The sequence below is a fragment of the Poecilia reticulata genome, linkage group LG19, assembly GCF_000633615.1.
Source record: "Poecilia reticulata strain Guanapo linkage group LG19, Guppy_female_1.0+MT, whole genome shotgun sequence".
Classification (NCBI taxonomy): Eukaryota; Metazoa; Chordata; class Actinopteri; order Cyprinodontiformes; family Poeciliidae; genus Poecilia; species Poecilia reticulata.
Window position 1 is genome coordinate 22,040,173 of NC_024349.1, and position 26,402 is coordinate 22,066,574.

Genomic DNA, 26,402 nt, shown 5'->3' on the forward strand with positions numbered 1-26,402 from the left:
GAGGCATGCCTTTTATCATATCCACACGTGAATGAAGCGGGCCTTCTTCAATCCAGTTGATTGGTGGATATATAAGGGGAAAATGCTTTGTAATTAGTCACCTGAATTAATACGCTTGATTGTTGGGCTCGGAAAGGACACTCCCAACCTGCCTGCGTTGGAAACAAGTTGTGCCGAGAATGAAGAAATAGCTCTTGGCTTTGAATATAAAAGGACAGAAGGGCCATTAAACCCTTTAGTCATGATTACTACCCAGGTTATTCGCAGGCTGACTGCCAAGGAACGCACCCAGTGTTTCCATCCCTAGTTGTTTTCGGACAGCAATCGAACCATTTAACAATGGTTCCGATGCGGTACCAAATGAGCACTTCTGTGAAGGAAGAGCCACTCGTTTGAATTTAGAATAAAAATTTGAAGCTTTTTTTGAAGTAGCACAAACATTTGAGCAGGGGGCGTCGTTAAACATATTAACCAGCCAGTAACAATTGTTTAATATAATAGAAACAAGCTGTTTGACTAGAGTGTCAACGTTTAAGATGTAACAATTAAATATGTCAAGTATATCAGAAATACAGTTATGCGTGTGTTGATAAAGGTATCTTTCTGACGTGTGTCTCACATGGTTCCATGGTGTAATGGTTAGCACTCTGGACTCTGAATCCAGCGATCCGAGTTCAAATCTCGGTGGAACCTGTCTTTTGTCATCAAGCTCCTAAATTTTTGACTATGATGTCTCCCATATAAAACAACTCTATCCCGACAACTTCACTGGCTACAAGAGCTATCCCGATGCATACCAGGGTAGTAAAAATAAAACACAAACTAAAGTCGGAAATTGAAACTTCGTTAGGTGGAGATTGCGTATTTCCTACAGTGGGGAGGTGGAGGGCACGTGTTTCCGGTAGCGTTTCTCCATTGTGTACAGCTGCCAGGGTACTACAGTAAACACACTGTCAGTCAGCTCCAAGCGGCCCGGAGTACGTCCTCGGCGTGAGCTCGAGTAGCGGTTTGATTGTGTGGGTAAGAAAGTCTCTTGCAGGTCGAGCTGGCTTGTGGTGAAAGGCTTGCAACAAAAACATTCTTGAATGTACCCTAAGAAGGCGTCGAAAATGGCGTGTGGGATGAACAGAAGTCGGAAGAGAATGGGAGAATATTCCAGACTGTTATTATTAACGTTGCATCAGAATTATGAGAATTATTATAAAATTATACCATAGAGAAATGTGTCTAAAATCATACCATAGAGACTAATACTAGTGTTAAAAAAGCTGAATATTCAACACAGTGATTATTATTTCAGTGGAGCATGAAAAATGTTGAAACCAGACCTGCAGTATTGCATTTTGCTTATCTTTCCATGAGGAAAATATGTACGCTGTTACTATTTAATGAAGTTGTCAAACATTACTGTATTATGGTATATTAATTTAGAATTCATTTCTTCACACGTCAAAAATAAGCTTGCTTAATACAGTCATGCAATTATGAATGCAGAAATAATGCATTCACATCTGTACTAATTACAGATGTAAATATAGAAAATAAGACTTAAAATCAAGTCAACATGAACTTTTGTACAGTAGGTGGCGGTATACTCCTTCAATTACAGTTTCCCAGTAAATTCAGAAACGAAAGAACCAACATGTTTTTTTATTTTATTTTATTAACAGCTGTTTTATGGGGGGGGTACAAAACGACCCTTAGTTCCACCAAACTCGTTAAATATGAGCTTATTAGCTCAAATGGATAGTTAATATAATAAGAATGATCACATCTTCTTTAAATAGTCTTATTCAGTAGGGGGCGGTATTACACTTTACAGGTGGCATAAAACACCAGAGGAAGAGCATAGACTTTCATGACCAACATGGCGACCTGCATTATTCGACGCTTATTTTCACTTTGCAGTAGTAGGAGTGTAAACGTTAGTCCTCCGCTCGGTAACCTCAGCTGTATTATCTTCAAATTAACCAACAGCACATTGTCGAAACTTTATTATGGAACTCGAGGGTCAGACTCTTCGGAGGTACGTAAATAAAGACCAGTCTTCGTTTATATGAAAAAAAAATTAACTAAATAATCAATTAGTTATGACTGTACTCGTATAATTTGTTCATCAGAAAAAATGGTGATGAGTACAAAGCGATTCCTTTCAACTGGAAGCCATTGTTGTGTTAAATTATGCTCATATTTTGTAACTCTTAACTTTGTAAAAATTAAATACAATTACTGTTTTGTCTTCAACAGGACACGCACGTGCACATTCCAGTAGGTAAAAGAACCGATGAATCAAACAAGAAAAAGAAAAGTCTGATTGACTTTTTTTATTTTTATTTATTTATTTCTTCTCCCTTATTGGGTCATAGAGCGTCTGACTGTGTCCTACAGCAAGAGCAGCGGCCCTGGAGGTCAGCACGTTAATAAAGGTAAACAAAAACTTTTTGAATTTTCCATTTTAGGGCCATAAGTACTAATGGAAGACTCGGCTACTAAGTCTACAGTTAATCTAAAAGTGTTATTTGAGTGTTTTTGTTCTAAAGTTATGACCTTAATCCACAGTTAGCACTAAAGCAGAGGTCCGATTTCATGTGTATACAGCCGACTGGATCCCTAAAGACGTTCGACAAAAAATCGTAGAAAAGGTTTGTTATGTGGCGAGTGTATAATTTTGTACATCTAGAGAATTTACACACACATTACAGCTGATGTCTACTTTTCATGTCCTGTTTGTTTGTTTGTTTGTTTTACATTCCATTTTCACTTTGAAAAACTCCACAGAACAAAACCCGCATCAATAAGTCTGGGGAGCTCCTGGTGACCTCGGAGGTGAGCAGGAGTCAGCAGAGAAACCTCTTGGACTGTATACAGAAGATCTCCGCCATCGTAGCTGAGGCTAACAAGAGACCTCGCGAACCATCAGACGAAGATGTAGCTCTAAGAGCAGCCAGGTGATACCCAGTGAAATGAATTGATTTGGGCTTCTGTATATGTTTAAACTACAAGTTTGTCATTTAATATGTTGCGCAGGATCGAGAAGAGGAACCAAGAGCGACTCAGACAGAAGAAAATCCTTTCATCAGTCAAGAACAGCCGACGAGTGGATTTCGACTGACGATGCAATATCGAGCGATAGTTTTGTAGTTCACACTGACTGGTCACTTTGTTTTGTGCATATAAGCCATATAGATGTGAAAAGAAAGAGTATAGAAGTTCACACTAGGCATCAGAATGGGGAAGAACGGGGATTTAAGTGACTTTGACCGCGGCAGGATTGTTGGCGCCAGACGTACTGGTCTCAGTATTTCAGAAACTGCCGAGTTGCTGGGCTTTTCACGCACGACCATCTCCCGGGTTTACAGAGAATGGTCAGAGAAGAAGAAGATGTCCAGCATGCGACAGTCTTGTGGGCGAAAATGCCTCGTCGACGTCAGGGGCCAGATGAAAATGGACCGACTCATTCGAGACGATAGAAAGGCGACGGTAGCTCAGATAACAACCCGCTACAACGAAGGCGTGCAGAACACCATCTCCGAACGCACGGCACGCCGGACTTTGAAGCAAATGGGCTACAGCAACAGGAGACCGCACCGAGGGCCAGTCCTGACGGCAAAGAACAGGAAGCTACGGCTACAGTTTGCACAGGCTCATCAGAAGTGGACAGTTGCAGATTGGAAAAACGTTGCCTGGTCCAGCGAGACCCGATTTCAGCTGCAGCAGTCGGACGGTCGGATCAAAATTTGGCACGAGCAACAAGAAAGCCTAGATCCGTCCTCCGTGGGATCACCGGTTCAAACTGCTGGTGGTGTCATGGTGTGGGCAATGTTTTCTTGGCACAARCTGGGTCCTTTAGTGCCAATTGAGCATAGTTTAAACACAGCAGGCTACCTCCGTCTTGCTGCAGACAATGTCCGGCCCTTTATGACCGCAATGTACCCGTCTGCCAATGGCTACTTCCAGCGGGGGAATGCGCCCCATCATAACGCCGAAGTCATCTCTAGCTGGTTTCTTGAGCATAAGAGCGAGTTCGGCGTACTCCAGTTGCCTCCGCAGTCGACGGACATCAATCCAATAGAGCACCTGTGGGATGCGGTGGAGCGAGAGATTCGCATTATGGATGTTCAGCCGGMAAATCTGCAACAGCTGAGTGACGCCATCGCGCACGTGTGGAGCAAAATCTCCGAAGAATGTTTCAGACATGCCGTTGAGTCTATGACACAGAGGATTGAACAGGTTCTGAAGGCGAACGGGGGTCCAATTAGGTACTAGCAAGGTGCTACGAGTAAAAAGGAACATTGCAGCCAAGACTGGCATCTTGTGTTTTCCAGTTGTACAAAGAAATGCGCTACCAATGATGTTCTAACAATGATGTTCTGAATAAACATTTGAAATAAAACTTAGATTTTTTTTTCATTGTTTAATGTGGGATTGTTCTMCTGTGATAAAAGATTTATTTATGTATTTGAAGGCTTTTCGTCTTTGCCACTGGTGATAAGTTGAGCAGGTATTGGCCGTTTATTGGTTCCTTTACGCTACTAAAATAATCAACAGAGAATGATGATGAAAGCACCAGATCWGATTTTTCACATGTATTACTTCCTCCGATGGCTTGTAATGTTCCCTTACTCTTGATTAAATGTTAATTTGATTGATAGAATAAACCCTAATTCTGACAAATATATATTCTCTGTAGCTTCTTTGATTTTAATATTGAAGAGTACATATTTCTGTACATTATAGATCAGCTGCTGCAATGAAAATTAATATTCATATGTTTTCTTTTTGAAAATCTTACACACGTTGCAAATAATGCATGTCCAGTAGAACTTCATTAGAAAATATGGKTTTTTTTTTTTTGGGGGGGGGGGGGTTCCAAGTTGCCATCGTATTTTAGTTACTGAAGCCAAAATCGACCATCCTTGCTAGAAATCATTTAAATGATAATGCTACACATATCAGCGGGGTTTGTTTTTGTTACCGTATAGTTCATCATTCTGTTGGCGTATGTTATCAAATGTAATTGTTCAATGACGGGAAGACAAGTTCTGTATGTGTCATGAAATATAGGCACATTTAGATGCTTAGTCTATGCGATAATATATATTAGAAACGGTAAATACTGTCGACGTACATGAGAAAACTTTGTGAAAAATATATAATGTATTAATGTCCTTGCATAAAAGCGGATTGAACAAAAAAAAATAAAATGAAATAAAACAATTCCATAGCAGAGGATGGTTTCGATCCATCGACCTCTGGGTTATGGGCCCAGCACGCTTCCGCTGCGCCACTCTGCTAAGCTATGAAAACTAACCCCTGTGACTATACTTAAATGATTAGACGCGGACATTGTCACATCGARTGGTTTTGTGTATTATCATATATTTCGTTATATTGTATATAAAGTGTATACGCGTGTGATGCTTTGGTTTATTYAGGTGAGTGTATATCCATATTGTTTGTATGGTTTGGTTTGGTTTTTGTTATAAATTCCTGACTAGGATGGCATACCAGAAAACACACTTTTTATTAAAAACTAGCAGTATTTATACTCTTCACCTTTGCCTTACGGAGTCGTTTGTTCAGCGACTAGGGTACGAGACTACATTACCTGAAGCAGAGAATATTAATATTTGCAAAAGWCGACCACGAAGGGACTCGAACCCTCAATCTTCTGATCCGAAGTCAGACGCCTTATCCATTAGGCCACGCGGTCTGAGTATTCATTTGGTCTCGGGTTTCACTAGAGATACGTGAATACGGAGGATTTTATGGACGATGAATTCTTATTTTGTGATTACATCTGAAACAAAGCGTCATTCAAACTCACCGAGTCCTTAAAAATAAAACTGGCCACTACATATATTTTGAGTTGTGTCAATTTACATAGTATTGAAATGTCTTTAATTTTTTCTTGAAAAACAGACACTTGTCTTCGTTTCTTCACATTTTAAAKAACCACTTATTGTATATATAATAAGTGTTATAATAAGACATATAATGTCTAGATTTATTTTTTATTTTACAATTCAGCCCCACACAAAACACACAAAAACGATAAATGCATTTGTCTTGTTCTTTATTAATAGATGTTTCATYATGATATGAAGTAATAATGAGTTAATCTAAACAATGGCGGCAATACAACGGAACATTGCAAATCATTAAACAAGGTAGTAAAATATAAAGGGAAAAGTAAATAAATAGTTTGATGTTATAGACAGTTATACATAGGCAAATAAAGTGTTTTTAAAGAAAAAACGAAAATAAAGACAGCCGAAAATTGTCAGACAAATGGCGTTGCGTTCAAGTGCAGTACAGAGGGCCATAAACCCTGGTTTAGCATGGTTTTGTCAACACTAAAATTCCGCTTGCTGCCCTTCAATTATATTTAGCTCTAAYTATGCTAAAATACACAACACTGTATAATTAAACTCCTATTAAGGCTGTAAACTAATCTTAATAATCATCCAGCCTCCGGTCTCTTAAAAGTCTTACAGACCAGTGAGTCACATATGATGTCTAGAAAAGTTTCAGGCATGGTTATGTTGACAGTGTAGGTGAGGAGTTAGACACAAAAATATTAGTTAGAACAACATTCATTATAACACAGCTCTGTATATTGAAGGTTACCAGAAAAAAAAAGGCATTGCAGATTGCGCAAGAGGTGCAATGTGTTGCAGGTTATCATAAGAGTTTGGTAAGATTGCTGGGTGTTAAGATAGAACCCTGGTTTGAAGCCTTTTTAACTTGTTATACATCAGCTACCACAGTGTGTCTGTCAAGAGTAAATTGAAGAAAAACCTCTCTGATACTTTTGTTGTATTAAAAAAAAAACAATCTCTACAGAATATCTCCAGAGATTCAACATGTAGAGTGTTTGTCACGTGCAATCTGCCATCCCCCCCAACCAATGACAACAGAATCTTTGTCATTGTCCACAAACAACAACTGGGAGGTGAGTTGTAGCATTGACTCCAACAACTGCCTGTGCCTACACACGTTCCTGTAAAAAAAACATGTTCAGTATTTAGACTATTACACAATCTCAGAGACCAATCAGCGCATTCCTCCCAAACATTCAAGAGCRTTTTCAAATGCCCGGTTTATACACTAAACACGAGAGTTTACTGTACAGCACAGCCAGCAGGTAGCATTGAGGAACTTTAAAGAAGCACAAACTGTGGCTCAACATTCAACTTTCCATCTAATTTACTGAGATTTTACATGGTTCTACATTACTAGTGTAATGTGACAGAGTTTGTAGCAGTGAGAAAAAGCCTTGTAATGCCAGTTCATGCAAGATCACTCCATTTGTTTGTTGTTGTATCYCCCCCRCCCCCCAAGACATTTTTATTTTACAATTACAGATTATCCTAAACTCTTTGTCTAGATTTGTTTTTCTGTTATAACATTTGAGAACAAAATATTCAGTTTAAAGGAGCTCAAAATAGTCTTAACYGGTGAAACAACTTTGGATTTTCTGTTTCAGAGACAAGATTTATTTCAAAATCTTTTATTCTTCTATTTGCCATGAGACACAGAAATATCATAAAACACATGAAAATTAGATAAACAATTAGTAAACACTTGTACCTTTATTTCACTTGGAAATAAAGTCCCAAAATAGCACTTTTATCGCTTTGCTTGGCATTTAATATGATCTAATTAAAAGACAAAAGGCCCAGTTCAACCCGAATTCAAATTGGCCAAAAAACCAGTGAGTGAAATAGYGTGTATATTCAGTGAGAAGGTTGATAAAATGCTAAAATGTCAATGTGGTGTGCAAATCAAAGACAGATTGTTTATTACTTCGCTATTTTCTTTTCTCCTTTATTTATAGAAGTATATCTCACTGAGAAGGGATGGAGTCATCGCCAAGAGCAACCTGTTTGGATAAAGAATCTATTATTATTTTTCTTTTTGGGGAAAATAATAATACCTGCAAAATCAAATATGTTTTGATACCGTTTTACCCTTGTCATTTCAGACCTGGAAAACAGTAAAAAAAAAAAAAAAAGTCCCATACCCTAACTGTTTCCAAAATTTTCAAGACTGTGAAAGAACTTTACTTAGAATTTGTAATAAAAAACCAAGTTTTTCCAAGCACCACCATGTTGACAGACATTTTAAGTGTTGTTCAATAAGTCTATGCCTTTTCAGTTTATGTTAAAAAAAAAGTTTATTTCTTAGCACTCTATGTTTGATTTAAGTATGTACTTCAGTWAGGTGTGTCATTTATTCTGAGAAATTACATTTTATAAATTTGAAGCTGTAAAAAAATAGCACAAAGCTCCATAGAAGTAAGAATTATCCAAAAAAAAGTCTCACCAACTGTGACCTTAAAAACTGATTATTGAAATTGAAAAAAACAAACTCTTTACTTGCTTTTTTGACCATTATAATTTTAGCTAACACAAATAAATCCAGAAAGTCCAAAATGTGGTGAAGTACATAACTATTAGCTTGTATAGCTAACAGCAGTTAGCAWGGTGACTAAGCATCCCAGCGAATTAATCTCGCCGTTTTTTCCAATTTGGAACTGGATCACAGTTAAACTCGGTTCAAAGATCCAACTTCTGACTCGACAAATGAACTGAATGCAGCATAAGACGCTGTCAGAACTTGATCTTTGTTCAATTTTCTGTGGCATATTGAAGAAGCCTTTAAAAAGACTTTTACAAATATTAGCTAAAAATAAAAAATTACATCAGTAACGCTAAACGCATTTTCCATTAGCACTCCCATTACTGTGTGAGGATCCTATGAAGTAGCATGCTAATGTTGGGAGCAAAGCAGAGACATTTGGGAAGATTGGTTGTAGATGCACACCAGTGTAATTTGTTAGCTGTGAAAATAAAAAAGAGAGAGCTCAATACATAAGTTTTAATGAATTATGCTGTGTTATAGTGATCATTAATGTGATACGAMTGTTAGAACTCATCTTTGCTCAGAATGGTAGGAAATTAACTTTATGAATCCGTTTAGCTACCGCTAACATGAAAACAAGATAGGCTAACTTTAGCTTGTAATCGTTATCAAAAGGTAAAACCATCCTGTCTCTGATTAGGGAGATTAACTGGAATGCTGTGTGAAGCTTACACTTGGTAAGTGGGAGATATCCCACCAATACTGGCCTGAAAATCCAAAATGGCTGCCACAGGTATAAACACAGAGTAAGTTGAAGCCACAAACCGCCTTCTGCGCTTTAATGGTTCAGATCTCTTTTAACCTTGTGCACATACAGCTCTGTACATATTTCTTCAGCATTTCAATTCGCAAAACGCCATAAATATATTGTAATTAACGCCTACTAATAATAATTATCATAATCATCAATATTATAGTAAGTATCCTGGTCATGGAGCTCAAAAACTAGCAAGCCCGACTTGTTTTTTAGCTAGGAAGTAGAACTGAAGTACATCAGGTGGGACGTTATTCATGAACTGAATTCTTATTCTGACCTGAATCAAAGTTCTGATTTCAGAGGCAAATGGAAATATTTACTGAGTGTATGAAAATGAGCACAGAACTGTAAACGGGACATCTGATTGAGTTGAGAATGTTTTGCAACCGTCTATCCCTGAGCGTGGTGCAGAGAGTAGGAATCAGTTCATGTACACGGTGGAATATAAAACACTCATGTCATGATAACTGCATATTGTAGCCAAAACGTCCTTTCATTTATGTTATTTAACTCAAATGTAGTTTTATATGTCAAAGTGGGAACAAAATGGAGCAGCTGAAGAGGATGAAGGCACTCCCACCCCAAAAGAACTTACAAACAAAACATAATATAGCTCATCTTCACTGTAATTAAGACAAAGACATATGCAGGAGTTAAGACACAGGTACATAGGCAGGTAAGATTTGGCCCAAAAGTGACCCCAAAGTCCAGTTCGCTTTGGAAAATGGATTCACTTTTATTCAGGTCAATGTAGCCGCTTGGTATACCTGCAGAAAGCKCAGGACCAAATAGACTAATCACATCCTTATCTAGACTTAGTTACATTTTTTTTTTTTAGCAGCGCTGACAGAATTAGCGTAGCATGTTATGACGAGCACCTCCAGGCCAAAACACAGGCAGCACAGTGGTCTGAAACACCCCAACTCACAWAAGTATTCACACCCCTTGATCAGTTTCACATTAGGTCACACAACCACATCAAATGTCACTGCATTTAATTGGGATTTTTGTAGGATAGATCAAGACAAAGATGCATATGACAAAAAAAAGAGAAATGTTTTTTCATTTACAATAAAAAAATCAGAATCTTGAAGCCGATTCTCTGAACAGATGTCAGATTAGCAGTCAGATTTTATCTTTAAAAACTGTAGAAAGAAAACCTGGATCATTTTCACGATAATTAACTACATTGTTTTGGTCTATTGCATAAAATCCCAATAAAATAYAATTATGGTTTAAATGCTTTAAGGTTTTGCCATATATAGGTTTTCGTAAGTAAGATCAACCTCTGTTACAGGAAGTACATAAATATGAGTCAAGCTTGTTTAGTACTAAACAGATTTGGCTTGACTATTGAGACTATAATGTTMCATTTGCATTCCACCCCTCTAAGAGGCAATTTGTCTTATTTTACTTAAACCTGAACATAAAGTGCAAAACTGAAACATTTTGCCAGCTGTGGTATTATAATTGTAATATTGTAGAGTAAGTAAGGCAGTCAAATCGGCCTACAAATCTCTTTTTTCCCCCTGTACTTTCAATTAAATAAGACAATGGAGAAGAATAAAATGTAACAGATTCATTTTCTAGAAGGTTCACTAGGGTGGAAGGCATGCACTTCAGATTTGGTTGATTTCCTGCTGGGTTAGCTTAGCTTAGCTTAGCTCTGGAAGAAATTAATACTTTAGTTGTAGTAGCAGCATCCTCTATAAGATTGCGTACACTAGGCTAGCCCCTTGTTCACAAAGAGCACCAACATCCTCATCTGTACAGTCGACGTCGACTTTAGTGTTTACTTGATTTGCCCGATTTGCCTGATTTGCTCGTTTTGGCGGCTTTGGTAGCTTTAATGTCCATTTTAGTCTTTTGGATGCGCGAGAAGATCTCCTTAAAAAGAGCCTTGTACTCCGGAGTGTTCTGCCCCAGCCGCTTATCCACCGCCTCCACCTGCTTGCTGATGCTCTCCATGGCTTCGGGAGTGGAGGGAGACTGGGTGGGAGTCGGGGGAGGCGCCGGGACRGGGCCCACGGCGCAGTCTTTCATGGACGGGTCGCGGGAGACGGGACGGGAAGTCTGGACGCCGGCGTGGCACAGGCTCTCCTCGTGTCGCCTGCACTTGCCCAGCAGCTCCTCGTATTTCTCCAGCAGGGCGTGGTACTGCTCGTCCACCTCCCTGAGGATGGACATCCCCCTCTTCCTCACRCTGTTGGCGTGGAGGGCGTAGCTGCCTCTCCTGCGGCCGGACGCATCCCGCGCCACGATGGCGTTGAGCGCCGTGTCGCTGCAGCTTTTCCTCACGGGGCTGGACTCCGGCAGCTGCTGGCCTCCAACGCCGCCTCCGCCCTCGGCCTCCTCCCGCACGCCGCCGCCTCCGCCGCCCGCGTCGCCATCCTCCGCTTCCAGGAACGTGTCGGTTTCCGGGGTGATGCTGAGGACGGTCTGGGTCAGGGCGACACCGTCGTCCTCAGCACTCAGGAGGAAAGTCCGCGCGCGGCGGAGCTGCTGCAGCTCCTGCAGCTCCACCTCCAGCTCCCGCACGCGAGCCTGGCAGCTCTCCGCGTCCTGTCAGGAAGCAAAACAAGCAAAAAAGAGAGAGAGAAAGAGTGAAACTCCGATCAGCTCACCACTTAGATCTTGCAAAAAAAAAAAAAAAGCAGATGTTTACTCGTCAGACATGTTTATATTTCTTGCTAGATGTGCTAGCTTGTAGAACAAACCGGCTCGATAAAAAAAAAGAAAAAAAAAGCAATCGTTTTGCTTCTCTAACCTGCACACGCGTCTGCAGCCGAGAGAACTCTGCGATCAGGAGGTTGCACTCCTTCTCCACTCCCTCCCTTCGACCCCTCTCAGTCCGGACGGCGGCTCTCAGCGCCGACACCGCYTCCCTCAGGTGCTGACTGTCCTCCTCACACGGCTGACTCTTGGCCTCCAAAGTGAAGCTCTCGGCCCGGCCCACTACAAACTCATCCTCATACCTAGCAGGAAAATCATTGGAGTTTTACTCTTTTTTTYYCCTCTGGGCTTTATGCTTATCGGTTGAACAGAAAACGCCCACCTGGGCGCGGTGCAGAGCTCCCGCAGGCACGGGAACGAGTGGATGGTCTTGCGTCGCTCCCTCTTCTCCCTCCTGACTCGGAGCTGCTCCATCGAGCGGAGCTGCTCCACCTGCGCCGACAGAGACTCCACCTGGTTCTGCAGAGTCTCAATAGTCCCTGTCAAGCTGGAGCAGAAGACAAAACAAAAAAGGGCACACAACTTAGGGCTGAAACGATTAATCAGATTAATTGTGATTAATCATTATTGAAACGAAATCATTGTTGGACACTTTAATTAGGATGAAACTACTGAAGTGCAAAACTTTCTATTTGTTTTATTTGGTTGACTGCCCTACCGTAGCAAGTCTTCTGTAAACCCTGCTTTACATTTAAGCGCTAATAAAAAAGGAATGAATGACGGCCAAACGATTAAAGCGGGTCAGGAGAGCGCTCYGTCCTTCACACCTCTCGATCTTTTGCTGCGAGGCCTTGCTGTCCCTGACCAGCGTGTGGTTGGTGCGCTCCAGTTCTCTGGCCGTGCCGTCCAGCTGCTCRTACACTTTGGCGTGTTGCTCGTTCATGTCCCGAAGGACCTCCAGCTGCTTGGTCAGGTACTAGAGAGCCAAACACAAATGCCGACGTGACAGAAATAACAGCAATAATTTGATTTAGGCACATTTTTCATTTCTAAAACGTCAGCTTGAACATTTAAAAACATAACTCAGGCACCGCCAGCAACATGGCTGCTCATATGACCCAGGATGTGAGAGGAGTGATGTGGGAGCAGAAAAAACTTGTTGCTAAGTTCATGATGCTAACACTTAGAGGGCCTTGCTAATATATGAATAACTCTTGGTGAAATTGCAGTGGTTTCATGTGACAGACCAACATGTTTTAGTAATAAAAATCTAAAAAGTGTGGATTGCATTTTTTCTCGATCCATTCTGAACAACTTAACGACGCGGATGATGTACGGTGTTGTTTTTATGTTTGGATACGTGTCAAAAAGTTACATTTTGGCCTCATTTGATCAGTGCAATAAATGAATAAACTGTTGTATCTACAAAAACAGAAACAAAAAACTTAAAGTTTCCATATCCCATGCTACACTTTCACATAGTTAGGATATTGATTCGTWAAAAAAAMCCCTGTTTTCAACGTCTACTCCGTCTGCTGATGCTGTTTGGTCACGAGTTTTCTAACAAGGCTTCCTTCATCAGAGAGCTGGATTTATAATGAGTTTAAAATTAACTAACTTGTGGAGGTAACTGGTTGCACTGGATATTGCACTGGCATGATGACTGAGYGGAGTGATGCGGGGTGATTTGTTGAGTTTTTGACCAGTCCTTGGACAGAAACTCAAGGTTCGTACCTCAATCTCTTGTACTTGTTCCTCATTAGTGATGTACATCTGCTGCAAAGAGTCCTCCAACTCTTTGTTCCTCTCCAGTAAAGTCTTCCCCAGCTCTGCTGCCAGGTGGAGATCTGAGAAACAAAGAGAATCGCTGAATAAAGGGAGCCAGATTCAAAGAATACCGGAAAAAAAAAAAAAAGTGAATGATGAATGAATGGATGAATATTTATGCCACCAAATGAAAGATGGAGCAAGATAGATTGTGGACTATTCTGGAAGTAAAATACTAAATATAGCAGAATAATTTATATTATCACTGCCAGAGTTAATGGTGAACATTGCTCTATTTTAGGTGAGGGAATAATAGAGTTCGGGACGATMAAACGGGTCGTCACGCCGCCTTCGTTCTGCAGCGAAGCGGCTCAATTATAGAAGAAAGCCAGAGAGCCAGGCCTCTCCGCTCCCCSGCGACTAACGCATGAAGGTCAGGCGCCGATGCCAAAATAATTTCTCTCTCTGCTKAGATGCAGCACAGCGAGACGCTGGAGACTCTATGATGAAAGTTTAAAATAAAAGTGTTCTTTTGGCAGCGTTTCCATCCAGGCTCCCACACCGAGCTAAATGCACATCCAAAGTAAGATGAGTCACTGTCGTCGCTCTCTGTTCTAGCTGTGGTCTGACTCAGCGGACCTGGTGGCCCACATTGCCGGGCGTCAGCAAGATGCGGACTGCAGCATATCTGGAAAAAAAAAAGAAAAAAGAAGAGCGCCAGAGGACATGCCTTATACGTTCCTGCTCCCGATGCTAATAAGGAGTGGTGAACATCAGCTAGTAGTACGCCGACTTGGATGTTTCTACTTGGGTTGTTTATTAATAACCGTGAGTAGCAGAAACCCCACTAACTTCTCCAATAATTAGTCTGCCTAATATATCGAAATATATCACATTTATTTCATTTATCGTGTGCCCAGAATGCATCACTATTGTACAGATAACGAAAGAATCTGAAGAAAACAACTCAGAAAATCGCCACTGCAATATTCCGCAACGGTTTCACAATTTCACGTTTACTTGACGTGAGAAGAAAAAAAAAAGTCTTCAACTGTGATCAATTTCTTTTCAGTAGGAATAAAGTTACTAAATGTTACAAGATGTTACATTTAGGAACTTCACTTCCAGTACCAATTTCAGCAACTGGAACAAAAGAAAAAAAAAGATACTAAATTTGTCGTTGTGTGTTCAATTGCCCCGAGTTGCTATAGAGACGAAATTAACAAAACATTTTGTGACAAAAGCAGTCAGTAGGTGGGTCAGGAGGAGAAAAGAAAGAGAACCAACTAGCCAAGAAGACAAAGTTGCAAATCAATCTTTGTCGCTCAGCACAGACCTGAAAGTGACCCACACAGGATGATGTCACACAGGGTGAAGACCCTTTCGTTTTCACACAATATGTGAAGAGCTGGGACCCTCCCTCAGAGGAGCAGAGACCGTCTCTGTAACCTCTAAAGTCCCTGTTTCCCCATAGCTTACAGCTATGACCCGATACGCCGTATAAAACAATTTCTGTTTCCAGTCAGTGGATCCACTCGTAGAAGTGAGTTTATGGTTTTATATGTAAATATCCCGATGTCTTCCACAGCTGTGTTGTCTCGGTAGGTGCATATCACCCGTGAGATTCAATGGAATGTGGAAAACAGGACTTCTCGTGTTTCCATTTTCCTTTGCTGCAGACACTGTACAGAGCAGCAGTGGCGCAACTACACATTATTCAGGTGGATGCAAAAACATAGATCGGCGCCCCCCATCCCCCCGACCGAGGGAAGGAACGTCAGGGTAAAGGAGCGACGCTCACTCAGCCCCCCCCGAGGCGACGATACGTGAAGGGTAAAACTCGCTACATTTACCTCGTTATGTGCGCGAGGTGAAGGAGCGTAAGGCGCGCAGAAGTGTAAGGGAAAACATCATCGGTGCGCCGCCCTCTCCAGACGGGGTTTTGGCGCCCCCTCTGGTGCTGCGCCCCTATGCGTTGCATACCCTGCATACCCACTTTTTGCGCCACTGCAGAGCAGGCTAAAGTAACAACACCGGCAGTTTATCGGGCAAGAAATGTTACAGTCAAATGAAAACCAAACTAAAGCGTAAACATTCTCAGAAGCCGTGCATTTAGATCTTGGACAAAGGTCTGTCATAAATTATGCAATCGATTTATTTATTGCTTTAGTAAGCAATAAATAAATCGATTGCATGATAAATTGAATAAAGCATACTAATTTCCATTTGTACTATTTATCATTTGCCTCTTTTCTGCCAAAAAATGGAAACAAAAGTCTTCAGTCTGGTGCATTGGTCTGTACTAGCCCCTCTCCTCTTTTTTTTTGAAGGACAATTTTGTTTACGGAGACTTTACCATTTATTTTATTTGTTGTTTCTGTTGTGTTGTTTATTTCGTATAAACATGTCTTCCAGTTCCAGTGTTAAATGTCCATCATTTAAAGTCTATCGACCTTTGAGAATGTGTTCTGCTATTACAATTGTATTACTTGAAAATGATCTCAAAACAACAATATTATCGTTTATCGCGATAACTTCTGGGCCAATTTATCGTCAAAACAAAGTTTGTTATCGCAACAGGCCTTAATTAACCTCAGGCGATGCTATCGCGTTCATTAGTTTAGTTGTCATCCAGATTACAGTTGCTGAGCAAGAAAACAGTGAGAAACTCTGAGTCTGGTAACTTGAATGATTTTTAACACTATTTCACATCAGTTAACAAAAAATAAAAAATAAAAGTAGATCCAGAAGCAAAACCCACTAGTGTTTGGTTACGAATTGTGTTCTTCCCCAGCTTTAATCCCAAACAGGCACAAAGTTAGCCTTGACCTATCTGATGTTGTAAAAAAAACCAAAAAAACAAAATAACACTGATGCCTGTCTGCCTGACGGCAAGGTGACACAATGAAAGCGGTGTTCCTTACTGACACACTAGCATTTAGAAATGTCACCCGGGATGAGCTCGGGCAGTCAGCACTTTGAAGCCCAGCGTTGCTCCATCAACTCCGACATCCTCTCTGCTCCATCAGACACAGCTTTCGCTGCGGGTTTTGTTTTGTCGTTTCAATTTTCATATCAATGTTATTTATTTTTACTTCATTTATCCAGTTCCATTTGGTTCCTTTTTTTTTTTAAGCTCCTGTAAATAAATAAAGGATCCTCGAGTATCTATTTTTGTGTCGGAAAGTAACAGTGGGTTTGAAAATCGACGCACGAGCTAGCGCGTGCTCGTGTGTGTGCACGTGCCAAATTCCCAACATCAGCACTATTTCAGCCCAGCCACAGAAAACGCTCCTATATAATTAGCTGGCACTACAACCGGGAGGCGGTGAGGAGGAAGAGGAGGAGGAAGACAGGAAACGAAGTAAGTGGTGCGGAGAACTTGATGACTCACCAATCACTTCAATTATGTCCTACAAAACATCTGAGCGCGCGCGGTCGGTCTGARCGTACAGCAAACTGAATGAACGGAGTACAATGCGTTTTCTAGACTGATGTAATTCGATTAAAGTAATGGAATCGAAACAAAATAGCCGACAGAAAGTCGCGGGATGGAAGGAGCAGATGGGGCCTTGAATGGAAAGAGGTTTGAACGATTTCAAATTAGGTTCCAACATCAGTAATCGAAGGAAAACCTCTCTCCACATAAGCTCTCACTAGCTGCATTTGAATTCACCACAGAGTTGCGTAAATTAAAATTACGGAAATAAATTCGCTTACTGGAAACACGCCAATTTAAAAATAAAAATGAGAAAATTTACGTTTTTGCGCTAGGAAAGGGTGGTTCTTCAGACGTATCGAAATAGATGCTTTTCGCACAACTGTAATGAAAACACTTTTTCGCGTCACACCAGTCACGTGATTAACTACTGGCGAAAACCATGAAGAAGAAGACGAAAGGAAGTATTTTTTTTCTTCGTGGTTTGTAGTTTGTTTTGTTTTGTTGGGGTTTTTTCTCCACCATATAGTCACCGCCTTAAAATAATAACCAAAGTAATTTTTTGACAAACATGATTTTTGAAAAAAAATAAAAAAAATAAAATCAATCACCTCTTTCTGTACAAAAGATGATTTAGGTAAAAAAAAAAATAATAATAAAAGAAAAGACTGAAGACATTATTTTAAGAAGATACTCCAATCAAAAGTGGTGATGGGATGCCTGTGAAATGTTATAAAACAAAAAAAAGTTAGTAATATGGGTTATGGTGATTCTAGTAAAAAAAAATTATAACTTCTAAACTTTAGAATTCTCTTGCCACTAAATAAATGTAATTATATTAAAGTTTTTAAAGAAATTCTGCAACTGGAATAGAACATTAAATGATTTTAATACTTCTTTTATCCTTACAAGTGGTGGCAGTAAATGTAGCTACCGGCCAGTAATCTATATTAAAATATTCGAAAATGTTTATCCTTCACAATTATTGTGTCAATAATAATAATAATAATAATAATAATAATAATAATAATAATAATAATAATAAAGCATTTCAAAACAAATCCTTCACTGCACTGCTATACTTGGACTATTTAAGGTCTGCCTATAAGGATGTCTCCATGTTATTGATTCCAAAAACCATAAATCTCTTCGGTCAAAATAAGGCTACAAAATAAATGTTCTCCAAAATATAAAGAAGCTGTTAGGAGTCAAAATTGAAGTAATAGATGTCAGCTGACTTAACCCAGTAGTTCTGTCACTTGAATAGATGCTGGCCATGTGAAGGCCCTTCCTTACTTGGCATGCTGTCAATGCATTGTTGTTAAAGAAGAAGAAGCTTCTGCAACGTGAATTCCCTGTTAGCATTAAAGCTCCAAGTGACATCTCTGCCTCGGCCTGGGGAGCTCCACAGAGAGCCTTTGTTCAGCTGCCGGCCGGCGGTGCCAAGCAGCGGCTGAAGGACGGGATGCTGCGGTCGGTCGGTCGGTCGGTGTCTTGTCTTACCCTGCTCCAGGTCTTGTTGGTCGTACCACGGCTCTTCTTCTTCGGTGACGAATTCCTCCATTCTCCCTGAGCTGAGCATGGGTGTCCCGCTCCGTCCGAACCGTGAACGAATAATAAACCCACAGAAATGAGTCCGTCCACGCCTCTCTTCTCCTGACGGGAACAATAACCCCCTCCAACGGTGGAGGAGGAGGCGGCGGCGGCGGCAGAAAGGAGTCTCGGAGCAGAGTAGCGGTCTTCTCCCTGGAGCTGCTCCGCGGCAGGCTCTCCCTCTTCCTCCCCCCCTCTCTCTCTCCTTCAGTGAGGGAGTGTGGCTTTACGTGTTTCCTCTCTCCTTCCGCTTCTCTGCTGCTCCCTTCAGTCGCATCCCCTCTACACATGAACCCAGCAGCACCGGCCCATCCCGGAGCCCCAGCCAGCCGACGCAGCTGCTGCTGCTGCTGCAGAGACGTGGCAGGGATGTTGCGACAGCCGCCACTTCCTTTCTCCCTGTTTTCTGATCAGCTGCACACTCGCGATGACTTCACCTTCAGCTCGTATAGGCCGCGCTTTTGTCTCCACTCAAGCGTACAAAACGGACACGAAGACAGAGATAACATTGTCCGCGTAATCCTATTAGTGTAAAATTAATTTACTACAACGGATTTTGTATTTAAAGCTGACATCTGACCGAAAAATAAAATATAATACAACTAAATCTGAACCGGAGAACAAAAGGATCTATGCTATAATGAAGTTTGCAGATGAAACCACTGCTATTAGTTTGACCCAGAACAATGATGGAGTCCGAATACAAACAGGTTGGTCCAGATCCGCCTGGAGCTTAACCTGTTCAAAACAGTGGAGGGTGTCTGAGAGGAGATCAAATTAAACACAGTCGGTGTCAAAAAAAATTTTTTGTTTGCACCGGTATCATTTTAAAAGATAATGAATGTTTCTATTGGTCATCAAAGGTCAAGCTGAGGGTCCACGATTAAGAACTCAGACAATCAATAGTGCAACAAGTATTTTAGCTGCAACATGGCACAAGTAATTTCGATCAATTTTGTTTGATTTTTGTTTATGTGGTGGACCTAGAAAGCATCTACAAAAACAATTGCCTTCACTTAAAAGTGTAGGCAACCTTAGTACAATAGATTAATTACACATGATTTTGATGCCTTTTATGTTTTACTGGTGCTAGTTTTACGAAGCATCATTTATTTCTATTTACACTCAGTGCGAAAGTAGTCCAAGTTAGTTTGCTAGATGCTAATTTGCTGCTAGCTGCGCTAACTCCACTGCAGCTTTCTTGCCAACTTTTCCAAACAAGCCAGACTTGTTCAACTATTTCCAACTTAAATTTAACATCCAGACTCTGTAGAGTCTGAGATGGAGCTCTTCAGTTTTTTTCCTTTTTTTTTCTTTTTTGTTGTTGCTGTTTTTCTGTTTGTTGGCCTGACCTGGACTCCGTACAATGAGCAGTACAATATGAAATATTCTGTAATTGATTGAGTGTCAGATAATGGTCTGGTCTACCGTGTTCACATATTACACCACTAGAGGGCGACTTCCTGATTTAGATTGTCGGGCAGTTTGGGAACAACACAACTTGCATTTCCTGTTTATCTTAACGTGCACGGAAGAGGATTAGGGCCACTATACAACAGCTACAACAAAAACCAAAGAATCAGACTTTTTTTCCTCAAAAATCTTTTTTTTTACCAAGATCTCATTTACAAAGAAAAACTGTTTTAATAAAATAAATAAATAAAATACAACTTACAAAAATATAAATTCTTGCTTTAATCTCCGAATTTTTACCTTTTTTTAAAATCTCAGAATCAAAAATGTTTGAATTGCTTATGCACAATTAGGCAAATACAGTCGTCAAACTCAAATCTACCAAGTACATTTAGACAGGCTTTCAGTGTGGATAAAGTGCAGGTTCACAAATCCAATAATAATAAGAAAACATACTAACACCATATTTCACACACAATAATGTTTGGATATTTATTTGAATCTTGATATGCACTTAGGATTCTGACTAAAGTCAAAATGTTATTGAATTATTTTTGGTGGTCCAATCCTCTTCCATACCATCCTGCGTCTCCATGGTATAAAAGTTAAAAGTATAAACCATATAAATGAGGGATTCATTTATTGTTTTCTCCATTTCACAACTGAGTAATTTATTACTTTATCCACTTTGTTGTCTTCTTTTCAGGACTTTGACTGTTTGCAAGCTATCCTGTCGCAGACGACAACCTGACACAGGTGTTCTCATGCACATGTACCTGACGAGGGCCTTATCTAGAACAGCCGTGGTTGCGTTGACCAACAGAGCACGGGGGGAAATGTCTTCTATCAAACGCTGCTGTGACAGACTCATCATCATGTGCGGCTTAATCACTTGGCTACACAGTCGTATGAGCAGTCACCACCTCCGGTTACATCAGACAGCGGAGGTTTGACCGATAAAGAAAAGTTTCTAAAATGGCCATCTGTTCAGAATCCCACACAGCTTCGTTTTACTTAAAAGAGGAAATGATTCCCATCTTAAATCCCTAAAGTGAAATCAGAAAGTTTTTTTATTTCATCTCCTGCCTATTGCATACAGATGTGACGCACAAACAGATGTACGTGAAAAAAATACCTTTTAGAGGTTGTCATGCGCTTGAATTTGTTCATGTTTCTAAACCACAAATCAAAATCTGAAAGGTGTGGCGTTTATTTTATTGTGACTTGTATGATTATTACTATAGCAATCAATCAGCTTCATGTTATAACTGCATGAAGGTTGTTTGTTGCGACTTATACTCTAATTCATAAACTAACCTGGTTTTAATTAAGCTCCATAAGACAAAGAGACTTTGATATTGTGAGGTGGTTGTTCTAACTCGTTCATCAATGATTTTATCTTCAACAACATATGTTTGCAGTCTAACTAAGCAAGTGAAGATGAAAGGGGAAGCCAGAGAAATCAGGTTTTTAGAAAACCTAAAGACTTTCCTGTCTCAGAAGAAGCTCTGACTCCACCAGATCACCAACCAGCTCTAAGGATGAACCTCCACATCGTCTTCATGATGCAAGTTTGTTTTTTCAATGAGGAGCTATCTACATTTTCAACAACAAAAACTGCTGTGTTACCAACGGCAAGTGCTTAATAAACATGATTTGATTTAAAGGTAACTGGAAATAATTTTTCTCTTCTTGTTAATCTAACATTTATCTTTCTTTTTTTATTGGTTGTTGGCTTTCAGGGCCCTGTGATGGACTGGTGACCTGTCCAGGGTGAACCCTGCCTCTCATCTGATGGCTGCTGGAGATGGGCACCACCAGCCACTCTCACCACCCTGCAAGGATTAGTGTGTTCAGAACACGGATGGAAAGATTTTAAGGTAGTTTGTCTCCTTAAGTCCACACTTTAATCAGCTTCATAGTTAATGCCAACATCAACTGACTCTATGACATTGCTGACTATTTTTTTTCTACTTCTAACATAAACAGGCAAAGAAGACACCCAGAAATGTTTTTCCACCCCAATCATCCGGTCCCAATCATCATCAGTTCTTATGTTGTCACATACACAGCGAGTCCACAATGTCTTAAAATTGTAAGTATTATTTTTTTATTTGCCATTTTTCTGTTCTCTTTAAATACAAATGTTTTCTCTGTTTAATTGCTCTATTGTTTTTTTTTGTAGGTTCCTGTAAGGTGCAGTGAACGGGAATGTTCTGTCGTTGATCCTCACCGTCATGTTTTATTGTCACACTTAAATTTTYATGTTCATGTGTTCACTTTTGATGTGTAAACTGATAATTTATGTAAAGTTCATAAAGTTGTGAGTAAAATTGGACAATTTTAAAATGTCGGTAATAAAACAAAATATTTGAATTACCTTGGGCATCTTGTGTAATTAATCTTTCCATGTAATTGTAGCCTAAAACAATATAAGTACTGTAGTGTAGATATGCATGTCATTTACAAAATAGGAAAGTAGGAATAAAGACGAATTAAGAGTAATTAAAATTGTAGTTTATTATCAATAGCAGGAAATCAAAAATAAAAATTAAGTGTAATTTAAATACATTATTAATATATTAATAGTATATTTTAAATATATTTGAAGTATATTAAATGTATATTTTTAATATAATTCTGAGACAGAATTATTACACTCAAAATATAATAATTATATCAAAATATAATAACAAAGCTCTGAAATATATTTAAAAAGTATACTTTAARTACACTAAGTACACTTGAAGTTGTTCCAAAAAAGTACGTATAGTATGCTAAAATATACTATTAGTTGTAATTTAATACTATTTAAATACTGCTAAAGTATACTAAGCACAAAATTAGCTGTTCCAAAATAGTACAGTTTAAGTACATCGATAAAAGTATACTAAAGTATGTTAAAATTTAGTATACTAAAGTATACTTTTTTTTCACCTGGGCAAAGTCTGCGTGCCGATTTTCGACTGAAAATCTGTGGCACATACAAGCCGTATCTTGAAGTCACTGCAGCTGTAATCACAGCAAATGGATTTTTTTATTGTATTTTTTACAAAGCATTGACTCAGGGAGGTTGAATGTACGCCACACCTTTCAAATTTTTATTTGTGAAAATGTGACAGGAATCTATGTAATTTTCCTCTAAGGATTTTTATAAACAATATTTTGTCTTACAAAAGACTGAACTTTAACATGCATGAACAGATCTCCACCCACCAAGGAGATCAAGCGAGGAGGTGTTGAGGAAATAACTTTGCGTTTCACTCTGTGTTACACTTCCCTTTGCTGTCTCTTTCATCCACTCTGCTGCTGACTTTAACCTTTATTTTGTCTTTTTTTTTTTTTTACAAACCTGCCTTGCTTTATATGTGGGAAGCGTTTACTTCCAAGCGGCTCTTGTTTTTTACTCCATTTGTCGTTCTGCATATTCTTATTGCAACAATATGTGAACGCTTTGTCTCACATTTTACAACAAAGTTGAGTTTTGGTTACCATTTTAACAAAGTTAGTTTTGTTTTTTTTTTTATTTGGGTTCAGCCTGTTCCTTTTTTTTGTTAAATTATTGCTTCTTAAAATAGTGTTATATTTTGCCTCCTTAATTGTAATGCTGTAAATGTACCAAAACAAAGCTAATCTGTGGTTGACTTGCAAAATCAGCAAAATGAGAATCTTCATCATAGAAAATGAATGAGTCTGACTTAAAACATCAGAGCTCACAGCGTCACTAAGTTTGGTAAAGGCTCATTGATTAATTTAGTTAATTCAGGTTTTATTCATTAAATTGCACCTGAATTCATCCCAGTTACCTCCAAATCCTCAGAAGGTAACACCTCTATACGAAATAAGTTTTTGTTTGTGAATTTAACTCTGCTCTGCTGTGTTTGCCAAAGGTTTCGCAAAGTGATCTTTGGTCCATGTGACTCCATCAGGTATGGATTATCAATCATTCTTGACGCTGCAGCATTCCAGAATGAAAGCTCAGCGGATCAGAGATGAGTTTAGGCGCTTTGGTGGTTTGTGTTTTAGCTGTGAAATTCCTAGAGATTTTGAGATTGATGGGTTTTTTTTTGTTGCTTTTTTTTCCACTACTGATTACCTAACAGTTCTGGATTGAAGCAAACATCCTGATGAACCCAGCCTCTGGAATACTTCAGCCACTTCAGGGTCATTCTAGTTTTTGAAGTGGAAACAAAACATGTTGCTCCATTTGTGCCTTTGCTGTACTCTGTAATCGCATTTCCAAGCATAATCTCCCGCTTTTCAAAACTATTCGACGCTAGCTCGCTTCCTTCGCTTTGTTCCAATAACAACGCCATGGGAAATGAGTAATGGTTATTTGTGGATGAATCAATTTAGCCAGGAATGTTTGAATAATTTTCCACACACCCACTCAACTGATTCTCATCAGACTCTGGCTGGCTTGGGCCCATTTTTCATCGAAACAGGCCAGAGCTGACATTTTTACAAAATAAACAGCGAAGCAGCAGGAAGAAAAAAAGAATTTCATTGTTTTTTTTCCCCCCCGCATACAATTTTCTGTAGCTAACAACGTCCTGCCTTCTGACTTTTGTTAAACTTTCACGTTTTGTCACATTACATTACGTATTTTAATATTTTATATGATAGGCCAACACATTGTGAAATAGGAGAAAAACAACATGCTCTCAACCGTTCTTACCAATAAAAATCTGAACAGTGTGGCATGCAAATATTGTATCTGCTCTTCACCTGAAGTGGCTTCTTTTGCAAAAATGACCGAAGCTCATTTCTATTTAGCGGAAAGACATTTTTTTAAGTTTTACCACAGTTTCTCAATTGGATTTAGGTCTGGACTTTGACTAAGATGCTATTTTTTGTTCTAATGCCATTAGCTAAACATCCATCGCAATCAGGGACATGCACAGATATACGATACGTGGCGATGGAGCACCAGCTATTCTTCCTCTGGAGAAAAATAGTGCCGTTTTGCAATCTTTTTTTCTTTTTTTACAGTGTATTGTGTGTGATCTGTCATGATCCGTGTTTCTGTGTGTTTATTTTTGAGGTTTTTTTCTGTGTGATCCTGTTCCCTGCTGTGAGTCTCTGCGTCGTCCCCGTTGATTGATCCCAGCTGTGTCTCGTTCCTGTGATTTCCCTCCCATTGTATTTAGTCCAGTGGTTCTTAACCTGGGTTCGATCGAACCCCAGGGGTTCGGTGAATCGGTCTCAGGGTTTCGGAGGAGCCTCTGCCGCGGAGGTAAAGACACACTTGTGTAAAGTCGTGATGACGCCCCGCTTTGCCATCACTTGCGCCAGAGGATCACTTTACATTGCTTAGCTAATCAGTGCTGCGGAGGAGCCCTGATTGAAGGAGCTCCACTCTCAGCATGGATTTGAACTTTTATCTATAATTACTTCAGCAAAGCTCACAGTTTTTACCAAATTCTATTGTCTAAATCTGTTCCTTAGTCGCATCTTTTCGGGGTTGCTACTGCCTCTAGTGGTGTGGGGGTGGTAACACAACTAATATAATTACATTACTAAATCATAATACCGCAAAGTCTTTTATGTGTCGGGGGGTTGGAATAAGAAGGGTTCGGTGAATGCGCATATGCAACTGGGGGTTCGGTACCTCAAAAAAGGTTGAGAACCACTGATTTAGTCCCACCTGTTGTCTGTGTCCCTCGTCGGGTCCTTGTCTTACGTCGTCTCACGTACGTCTATGTCAGTTGTCGTCTTGGTCGCACGTAGGTTTTCTGCTCTCCAGTAGAACTGAGAAGTCCTGGTTAGCTGAGCTCTCTTTTCAGCCCTGTGTCAGCGCTACCGGTATTTAGCTGTGTGCTAAATTCTCTGCCGTGTCGCCTGGGTTGACTGTATGAGCTTCTTCACCATTAAACTCTTCATCATCATCATTACCTGGGTTTCTGCATCTCTCCTCACCACCTCAACCCCTCCTTTTGACATGATCCATGGTAGCATTTTTGATTTAAAAGCCTGTATTACCAGTGCTGCACATTTTTGTAATTTTGCCCAAAAAAATGACAAATGTTCAGCGTAAAGGCTGCTGCTTACACTGGGAGAAGGCAGAGGAACTTGATTCTTTCACAGTCTTATGTTATACTGCCACGACATAATGATAATTTTCACAAACATGTAAAAAAAAAAAAAAAAAAATTAACTTTTAAAAAAAAAAAAGTTCCACACTGCAGCAGCAACATGCTGCATGACTCCAGTCGTCAACAGTTCTACTGAACAACACAGGAAGCCCGGGTGAATCAACATGCAAATGTTGAGGCCAAGAAATGTGGGAGTCAGCTGGCACAACACCAGATGGAACACACACACACACACACA

General features: G+C 39.8%; 2 protein-coding genes, 1 long non-coding RNA gene and 3 other non-coding genes across 6 annotated transcripts; 3 read left to right on the top strand and 3 right to left on the bottom strand.

Annotated features, from left to right (window-relative positions):
• The first annotated feature begins 621 nt into the window (after nt 1–621).
• trnaq-cug (transfer RNA glutamine (anticodon CUG)) lies at nt 622–693 on the top strand. The gene has a single exon. It is a non-coding gene; the product is annotated as a tRNA-Gln (tRNA).
• A 252-nt stretch (nt 694–945) lies between these two features.
• Nucleotides 946–3,131, top strand: mrpl58 (mitochondrial ribosomal protein L58; the record flags this gene model as incomplete). Its single annotated transcript, XM_008438029.2, has 6 exons — nt 946–1,020; nt 2,248–2,272; nt 2,367–2,426; nt 2,560–2,642; nt 2,779–2,948; nt 3,028–3,131. Coding segments are annotated over 6 exons (498 nt in total), but the record flags the coding sequence as incomplete, so codon positions are not given.
• Nucleotides 3,132–5,222: 2,091 nt separating this feature from the next.
• On the bottom strand, nt 5,223–5,294 carry trnam-cau (transfer RNA methionine (anticodon CAU)). The gene has a single exon. It is a non-coding gene; the product is annotated as a tRNA-Met (tRNA).
• Nucleotides 5,295–5,640: 346 nt separating this feature from the next.
• On the bottom strand, nt 5,641–5,713 carry trnar-ucg (transfer RNA arginine (anticodon UCG)). Its single transcript has one exon. It is a non-coding gene; the product is annotated as a tRNA-Arg (tRNA).
• Nucleotides 5,714–6,059: 346 nt separating this feature from the next.
• On the bottom strand, nt 6,060–18,839 carry LOC103481939 (cerebellar degeneration-related protein 2-like). Its single transcript, XM_008437776.2, has 6 exons — nt 18,567–18,839; nt 13,592–13,704; nt 12,685–12,833; nt 12,240–12,404; nt 11,952–12,159; nt 6,060–11,746 (listed from the first exon to the last, which is right to left on the bottom strand). The coding sequence occupies exons 1-6, from the start codon at nt 18,643–18,645 to the stop codon at nt 10,970–10,972; spliced, it is 1,491 nt and encodes a 496-aa protein (XP_008435998.2). The 5' UTR covers nt 18,646–18,839; the 3' UTR covers nt 6,060–10,969.
• Nucleotides 18,840–21,933: 3,094 nt separating this feature from the next.
• Nucleotides 21,934–22,294, top strand: LOC103481940 (uncharacterized). Its single transcript, XR_536364.2, has 3 exons — nt 21,934–21,949; nt 22,059–22,164; nt 22,255–22,294. It is a non-coding gene; the product is annotated as an uncharacterized LOC103481940 (long non-coding RNA).
• Nucleotides 22,295–26,402: the final 4,108 nt, after the last annotated feature.